Here is an 8,600-nt window from a genome sequence, read left to right on the forward strand (position 1 = left end):
AGACACGGCAGCAGGACTGGTGGAGTCTGATTTGGGGGACGGGGTGTGACAGGTTGGAGATGGAGACCTCCCACTGGAGATGGGGATGGAGACCTCCCACTGGAGAAGGGAGTCCAGAAGGTCTTGAAGTTCACTGGCAGTTCCCTGGGAGGCCTCACTCACTCCCAGTCCCTCACATCCCTCATTTTAAGCAAGTCTTTAGGTCTGCCCTAATTCCCGCAAGCTATTTCCCTTCCATCTCTGGCCCAGGCTCATTTCTGCTGTGGGTTCCCTAGAGCGGGAGGGGTGGCAGTGGCTGAGGCCTGGGACCACCAGCAAGTCACCCTCTGGCGCCCTGGGACACAGCACCCTTTGTTCTGGCCCGTCCCCACCCCCTCAGTCCCAGGCTGCAGCTTGGATTAGCTTTATCCAGGGGAAAGCCATGGAGGCCCCTCCTGGAATGTGACCTGGGGGCAGGGGGCAGGCGAGGAGTTGAGGTGATTAGGGCTGGTGGGTTCTCTCCAGGGCAGCGCTGTGCCCTTTGTACCACTGGGACCCCCCAGGGCAAGGCTCTGTGTGTCCTCTGCCCGAGGTTCCAGGAGGTGAAGGGCTCCCCGCATCTCTAGCTCTTCCTGGATGGGCCTGGGACAGGGAGCCCCACTATGAGGCCCAGCCGGGCCCTGTGCTTCGGTCGCTGCCCTGTCCCTTCTCCCCTCCCAGAGGAAAGCCTCTTAGGGGGCTGGGGGTAGGAGAACACTAAGTCCCAGGATTGGGGGAGCGAGCTGTGGAGTGGCTGATCTGCAGGAAGCCCGGGAGTCTTCAGCTGCAGCCCCTACCAGGCTAGGCTTTCACAGGGGGAGCCGGTGGGGTGGCCCCTCCCTGCAGGACTCAGGAGATGTGAGGCTGGACACCCCAACCCACACGACGGCTCAGGTAAGTGTGTGGCGAGGGCTGCCAAGGACCACCCCTTGTCCTGGTCCTCACGTGGCTGCAGCTGTGGTGACAAAGCCAGAACTTGGTCCTGGCTGGGGAAGGGCAGAGTCCCACCGGGCACTTGGCATTGCCCAAGGCCAGGAGGGAGACCCCAGTGCAGAGGGGAAGAAGGGAGGCTACTGCCCCAGCCGTGGGCTGGTCCATCCTGCCTGTGAGGCCCCCTCCTGGTCTGTTATGGGGGAAATGGGGACTTTGGCGTGGGCTACAGTGACACGGGACTGCCTGGGACCTGTGGGGGGGAGGGATGGGGAGAGACAGGCCAGAACAAAGGGTGCTGTGTCCCAGGGCACCAGAGGATGACTTGCTGGTGGTCCCAGGCCTCAGCTACTGCCACCCCTCCCGCTCTAGGGAACCCACAGCAGAAATGAGCCTGGGCCAGAGGTGGAAGGGATACAGCTTGCTTTGCACCCTGGGTGGAGCTCTGGAACTGTGGAGGCGTTGGGGAGCTGCTAAGGATTTGGAGGGCAGAGGGTCTTTCTCCCAGTGCCCCTTCAAAGGCCCCCATCTGTCCAGTGGAGCCAGAGATCTGACCACCCATCACCAAGATTCCCAGATGGCCTGGAGTGTTCAGTCACCCACCTTACAGGTGGAAAAACTGAGGCTCAGCAAGGGCAGGGGAACTGCGCAAGTCACAGAGCAAATCCATGGCTAAGCTGAGATGAATTGGAACTCAGCTCCCTTGGCTTCTGAGACAAGGCTAATGTTGTTACAACATGTTTTGGTTTTTCTTTCATAATTTACTAAATGACAATAAACATTCCTGATCACTGAGAAAAATTAGGAACATACCCCAAGGCCAAGGAGGAAAATGAACTCCACCCATTTTGCAGCTGGCACTTGTCTCCCCCTCCACCCCACACCTTGTTTGTTTCCCTTGTCCTGAGACCCTCACATGTGCACACTGGGGACACTGTCGGTCCCCTCACATGCCTCCAGTCACACACTGGCTGCTGGCTCATCCGAACCCCCCTCCTGGCACTACTAGGTCCTGAGAGGCAAGGAGTGTCCTCCAGAGGGAGTCTTCCTGAAGTCAAGGCTCAGGTGGGAACGACTATTACCCACCCGTCAACCTTCACGCCCCTTGGAGGAGGGGAGATTCGGGGTGAGGTCCTACCTCCCATTTCCCCTCCTGGCTCCATTCCGAGCAGGGCTCACGTGGGTAGCCCCGTGCCTCAGTTTCCCCACGCGGGGTCTCCATCCCCCTCTCTTGTCTGGACTACAGACCCTCTCCGCTCCCTCTTATCCCTTTTCCTCCAGCAGAGGCGGCGGCGATGGGCGCTAGCGGCCCCCGGCGGGGCCCCGGTCCCCCAGACGGTGGCTGGGGCTGGGCCGTGCTGGGCGCCTGCTTCGTGGTCACCGGTTTCGCCTATGGCTTCCCCAAGGCCGTGAGCGTCTTCTTCCGCGCGCTTATGCGCGACTTCGGGGCGGGCTACAGCGACACGGCCTGGGTGTCCTCCATCATGCTCGCCATGCTCTACGGCACCGGTCAGCGCCCCCTCGCGGATCCCTCCCCCTTCCCCCAGGCCCAGGATTGAGGATGGGATCAGGGACCAGGAGACACCTGAGCCCCTGAGCATCCTCCAGGCCCCTCGGGGTGGGCATGGAAACCCCTTCCTTCCTGTGGAAACGTTAGCACCAGAGAGGGGAGCAGAGGGCAGGAGTGGGGCAGCGGCCAGAGGTGGAGCCCGCACCCAGGTTGCTGACCTGACAAGCTTCGCCAGCTGCAAGGGCCTCTCCATTTCTGTCAAAAGACCCACACCCGCCTATGTTACCGGCGGGGGGGATACTGAGATCTGAATAAGATTCCCATTCCCAAAGTTCTAACCACCTGTGGGTTGGAGGAGAGGCTGGCGTTATCATGGCCAAGCAGCCTGCAGGGGGTGGAGGGGAGGGGTGAGGGAAGCCTGGGTAGGAAGGCAGCTCAAGCTGTGATTCCAGCTGTGAAGATAATAGAGAATGGGGTCCACCCCTTCTGCTTTATGTTCCGTGTTCTCAGGAGGGCTGGGGGCCTGTGCAGGCTCCTCCCCTGCGTCCCCCGTAGGGCTCTCTTTGGTCTGTCTCAGCCAAACTACGTGACCTTGGCTACGCACGACACTGCCCTCTCCGAACGGGAGGCAGGGGTGGGGTGTGGGGTTGACCTCATCCCTTCAAGCCGTCTTTTAAGGCTGGGAGGTACAAAGCCTGGAGTGTCTACCAGAGAGGGGTCCGGCCCGATTGGTGACCCTGCCCTGCCCACAGGCCCGGTGTCCAGCATCCTCGTGACCCGCTTTGGCTGTCGCCCGGTGATGCTGGTGGGTGGGCTGTTGGCCTCGGCCGGCATGGTCCTAGCATCCTTCGCCACGCGCCTCCTGGAGCTATACCTGACAGCTGGGGTGCTCACAGGTGAGCGTGCCCACTGCTCTCCTCCTCGGGGGGTGGGGGGTGGGGGTGGGGGTGTAGATGGGGGTCAGGGGTCCTTGCTACATCACCTCCTGTCTTCAGTTTCCCCACGAGGGGCGGTCCTCGTCCTTCGGCTCAGTTTCCCTCCCGCCTTCCCCCGCCCCCGGGGTCTGCCCGTCCCGTCGGGTCCTCGCCCCTCCCTCCCGCTGGGGGCTGGGGAGAGGCACCCTCGGGGAGCCCGGCCCAGCACCACCTCGCCCGCAGGCCTGGGCCTGGCCCTCAACTTCCAGCCGTCGCTCATCATGCTGGGGCTGTACTTCGAGCGGCGGCGGCCTCTGGCCAACGGTCTGGCGGCGGCGGGCAGCCCCGTGTTCCTGTCGGCGCTGTCGCCGCTCGGCCAGCAGCTGCTCGAGCACTTCGGCTGGCGCGGCGGCTTCTTGCTGCTCGGCGGCCTCCTGCTGCATTGCTGCGCGTGCGGCGCCGTCATGCGGCCGCCACCGGGGTCGGGGCCGCGGCCGCGCAAGGACAGCGCGGGGGACCCTCGCGGGGAGGCGGAGGCCGACAGTGCGGGACTGCGCCTGCGCGAGGCGCCCTCTGGTGGCCGGCCCCGCCGGCGCCTGCTGGACGTGACCGTGTGCACGGACCGCGCCTTCGCCGTGTACGCGGTCACCAAGTTCCTGATGGCGCTCGGGCTCTTCGTGCCCGCCATCCTGTTGGTGAACTACGCCAAGGACGCGGGCGTGCCTGACTCCGAGGCTGCCTTCCTGCTCTCCATCGTGGGCTTCGTAGACATCGTGGCGCGGCCGGCCTGCGGCGCCCTGGCCGGCCTGGCGCGCCTGCGACCTCATGTCGCCTACCTCTTCAGCCTGGCCCTGATGGCCAACGGGCTCACGGACCTGAGCAGCGCGCGCGCGCGCACCTACGGCGCCCTTGTCGCCTTCTGCATCGCCTTCGGCCTCTCCTACGGCATGGTGGGCGCCCTGCAGTTCGAGGTGCTCATGGCGGCTGTGGGTGCGCCCCGATTCCCCAGTGCGCTGGGCCTGGTTCTGCTCCTGGAGGCTGTGGCTGTGCTCATCGGACCGCCCTCTGCCGGTGCGCCCCGCTGGAGGAGAGGGTGACGGCAGCTTAGTGCCCCTAAGTCCAAGGGAAGCTCCCTCCCTATCCCGGATGGAACATTCAGGGATGAGGGAGAAGGGACGCTTGGGGGCCGGACACAGCCCAGTGGAGTAGACTTCTCTTCCCATGGCCAATTAGCCTCTCCTCCAAGCGGTACCACCAGCTCAGGGTGGGGATGGAAAAACCAGGAAATGAGCTGGGAGAACCCAATGTGGATAGTAGCTGGCCCACTGGGTCCTCTCCAGCAGACGGCACAAAGGCCCTGTGAAGTGTAGGTGCTTATTCTCCTTTTGCAGGTGGGGGAACTGAGGCACAGAGGCCTAGTACAAGCTGCAGTCCCAGAATCAGAGCCGAGCCTGCCCAGTGCTCAGTGTTCATACCTTTGAAACACTGCATCTGAGTGCTTTCGTCTCCCCAGCCTCTAAGGGTGACGGGAATAGGGAGTGCCCTTGGGGAACCAGGAGCACAGTGTGGGTTGCCCATTGCGCTCACAGGGAGGCAGGGCATGAGGAGTCTTCCACTGTGCACACTGCCTGCTGGGCACTCTACACATCATAGGAAATCCTCATGATGAGGTGGTAGGGGGAGGCTTCCTGCAGGGGCTGGCATGAAGGCAGTCTCACAGGGCAGGGCAGGACCCCACAGGAGAGGGCATAGGTGTGTTTGGGAGACACTGTTCCTATACAAGTAAGGCAGGAGCTAGGATCAGAAAGGTGGGGTCGGGACATTAGGGTCTTCCTGGGTTGTTACGTTATCCCTGAAACAGCAGGAAGCCTGCCTGCGAGCAGGAGAGAGCTGAGGCCAGGCCGCAGGATGGAGCAATGACAGGGGCCACCTCTGCTGGGGCCCAGGCTGTACCTGAGATGGGGTGAGCGGCCCATCCTTCCAGGGCTGGACTAGCCGAGTGCCCTCATCCACCTTGGTCATCTCACCTGACCCGGTGGGAACCGCAAAGCCCCTGAACCCCTGTGTGAACAGCCCCCAAGTTCACTACCAAAAGCTATAAAACCAGCCAGAGGCTCAGGGACCCATCCTTCATTTTCTTGTGTGACCCTGGGGTGGATCTAAAAAGCTGAGAAGGCATGTGGGGTAAGAAGAAGGTAAGAGACACCACAGGGCCGCAGGTGAAAGGGATGCGACTGGCTGGCTGGGCAAGGGTCAGGAAGACAAGTTTGGGGTACTGCTCAGAGGGGCTCAGGCGGGCAGCTGGCGTGGGGGACACTGGGGAACCTCCCTGAGGCCACAGAGATGCAGACTGAGGGGTCACAGCCTGGTGTGGACAGCCACAAGGATTACTCCGAGAGAGGGGGGAGCCCACAGAGGACCCACACCTTAGGGGAAATATTTGCAATTAAAAGATTTTGCCGAGTATGAATGTAACATGTACCTGTGATAGAAAACTTGGAAAATGCAGAGAAGGAGACAGGAGTTACCGTTCTACAAGCCCTGCCCCCAGCCCCCATGCTAATAATAGTTCAGTGAGCCAGGCCCCTGAAGACCAAGGAGGTTAACTGGAAAGAGCAAGAGTTGGAGGCCCCCAGAAGGGCAGGGCTGAGTCCAGTGCTCTCCCCACTCCCAGGTCAAATATCCGCAGCTGGGCAAGGCCCAGGGTACGTGTTGGGTTTGAATCCCAGGGACAGGAGGTCCCTTGTAAACTGTGGAGTGCTGTCTCACCAAAGGCCCCATATCACTTGAGAAATTGAGGTCCAAGGAGGTAAAGTGATGGTTTTAAGATCTCAAATGGCAGAACCCTCATGGATTTTTGCATCTGTAAAATGGGAACAGACTGGGGCATGTGTGTGTCACCTATGAGCCCCACCAAGAGCACTGCCCTTTATCTGAGGGTGTGCCCTTACCTCCCCATCTGCACTCCCCACAGGCCGCCTAGTGGACGCGCTGAAGAACTACGAGATCATCTTCTACCTGGCAGGCTCTGAGGTGGCCCTGGCGGGGGTCTTCATGGCTGTCGCCACCAACTGTTGCCTGCGGCGCTCTCAGGATGCCCCGCCCAGCCCAGGCACTGAGGGCCGGGCTAGCGACACAGAGGATGCTGAGGATGAAGTGGACTCTGAGCCCCTGCCCACTGGCACCGAGGAGCCCGGTGGCCTCGAGGCCCTGGAGGTGCCAAGCCTAGGGACTGGGCCCTCGGAACCCGAGGTGGAGGCAGAACTCGGGCTAGACTCCAAGTCTGTGTAGCGCAGGGGCACTAGGTGGGGTGGCAGGGACTTCGGGAATGGGGCTTCCCATCTCAGAGCCCTGGCTGCCCCTGGCACATGGGAGGCTGCTCTGGGGGTCACCCCTGGGGTCCATGTGGGTAGCTGCCTCCCTCATCTGCCCAGCAGCCCTGGTGCTGGCAGTGAAGCTGCTGTGCACAGCAGGGTTTGGGCCTGTGTGAATCTAAAGTTCATAAAGCTGAGTGACAGAGTTCTGTTCCTGCGCCTCTGGCTGCTCCGGGGCGGGGGGTGGGGTGGGGTGGGTGTTAGGAGGGAGTCTGAGAGGCTCTCCCCAGGGCCCTCCGACGTGGCGGGTGTTGGGGTAGGAAGTGGCAGAGGTGGCGGTGGAGGATGGCAGGGGAAGGTGTTGCAGCTCCAGCCCTGCTGCTCAGAGCTGTGCACTGAAGCCCCCGCTGGCAGCACCCGCCGCTGGAGGGATCCAGAGCAGAGAAAGTACAGCTCCGAGTTGTGGGCTGGGGCTGGGTCCTGGCCCTGAGCCCTGGCTCCTCTCACACGCTGGAGGTGGAGAGTACACGACTCCATGATCCCATCTTGTGGCAGCTGGGAGAGCTGAGGGGCGGGGGCGTTCCTAAGAGGGACCCTCTCCCAGCAGGGCTCCGGGTCTCCTCTCTCAGGGATAAACTCAGGTGTCCTGAGGCCTTTGCTCTGGACATGTGTCCTTGTGGACACCACTGCTCTGACCCTGGCATCTGCTCCCCCATCCCCAGGGGAGTCCCAGGGATAGCTCCTCAGTGGCAATTTGAGTCAAGTGCAGGGAGCTCCAGGTCTCATCATGGCTGGGAAGGTTTAGGGACCTATTTTCTCTATGTATTCATTCTCCTCCCAAAAACTGGACGCCCCTTTCCTTGCCTCCCTCCCTCCAAATCCCAAGCATGGTGACCAGGGCCCAGTGGAAGAAGCAGCCCTCCCACCGCAGACCCCGACTCCATTCATCCGTACTCCTCAAGAGAACCTGTCCTACTGGTGACCCCCTCCCCCGGTCTCATTTTCCATCCTTGCCCTGGGAAGGTGTGGGGAACCCCTGCGGATGCCTGGCCAGCTTACACTGTGTGTGGTTTCCCCTGAGCCACTAGAGCAGTGACATCTTATTTTATTTAACAAATCCTCACCGAGCACTGACTGTGCCAGACACCGTTCTAAGCCCTTCACAATGTTAACTCATCTGACCTTCCTACAGACCCAAGGAGGTACGCGGCCTCATTAGCCACACTCACAGATAGGGAAACTGAGGCACAGGAGGTTGGGGGTAGCTCCAGGTCACAGAGGCTGTGACTGAAACCTAGCCTGTGGATTCCAGTCTGTGCCCTTGGCCTCCACGCTGGCTGTCCCTTCAGAGAGATGTTATAGTCTGACGGTTCTAGGGGGCCCATGTGGCCATCCCTCTCTCCACGCTCCCAATCCTGCCTGAGGATCCCATTAGGGTCTCTGCCTTGGACCCACACACGCAAACCTAATAAGCAGGAAATTACCCCCCACCCCGGACACTGTGGACCCTGCCCACCTCTCACCCTCGCACCCCTCCCATTCTCAGGACGAGCACATATTTCATTGTCCAAACAGGGACACTTTGAGGAACAGGGCCACTATTAATAATTACACTAGGACCACAGGTGTGGACTGGGGCTGTCCAGACGAAGCCGGACACACGGAGTCCTAGCGTGGCTTTGCCCGCTGGACTTCTCCTCTTGGCCCCAGCAGAACAGGTGGCCTGGAATGGCCAGGGCACCCTTAACACTCTCCCCAGTTTAGGGCCTTGCATCCTCCTGACCCAGTGTCTGTCCTGCCCTTCCCCAAATGAAGGTTGAGTTCATGGCCAGAAACACTGAAGCGTCCACAATGAGGAAGGAGGTAAAAGGCTCCACGGAGCAGAAAGCCTGGGAGGCAGGAGAAGTGGAGTCT

At 61.3% G+C, this 8,600-nt stretch overlaps 1 protein-coding gene across 1 annotated transcript; it reads left to right on the top strand.

Moving 5' to 3' along the window:
• Positions 1–2,243: 2,243 nt before the first annotated feature.
• On the top strand, positions 2,244–6,663 carry SLC16A8 (solute carrier family 16 member 8). The gene is made up of 4 exons (XM_057743059.1): positions 2,244–2,457; positions 3,211–3,354; positions 3,616–4,443; positions 6,347–6,663. The coding sequence occupies exons 1-4, from the start codon at positions 2,244–2,246 to the stop codon at positions 6,661–6,663; spliced, it is 1,503 nt and encodes a 500-aa protein (XP_057599042.1).
• The last annotated feature ends 1,937 nt before the right edge of the window (positions 6,664–8,600 follow it).

This window comes from Hippopotamus amphibius, chromosome 7, assembly GCF_030028045.1.
Source record: "Hippopotamus amphibius kiboko isolate mHipAmp2 chromosome 7, mHipAmp2.hap2, whole genome shotgun sequence".
Classification (NCBI taxonomy): Eukaryota; Metazoa; Chordata; class Mammalia; order Artiodactyla; family Hippopotamidae; genus Hippopotamus; species Hippopotamus amphibius.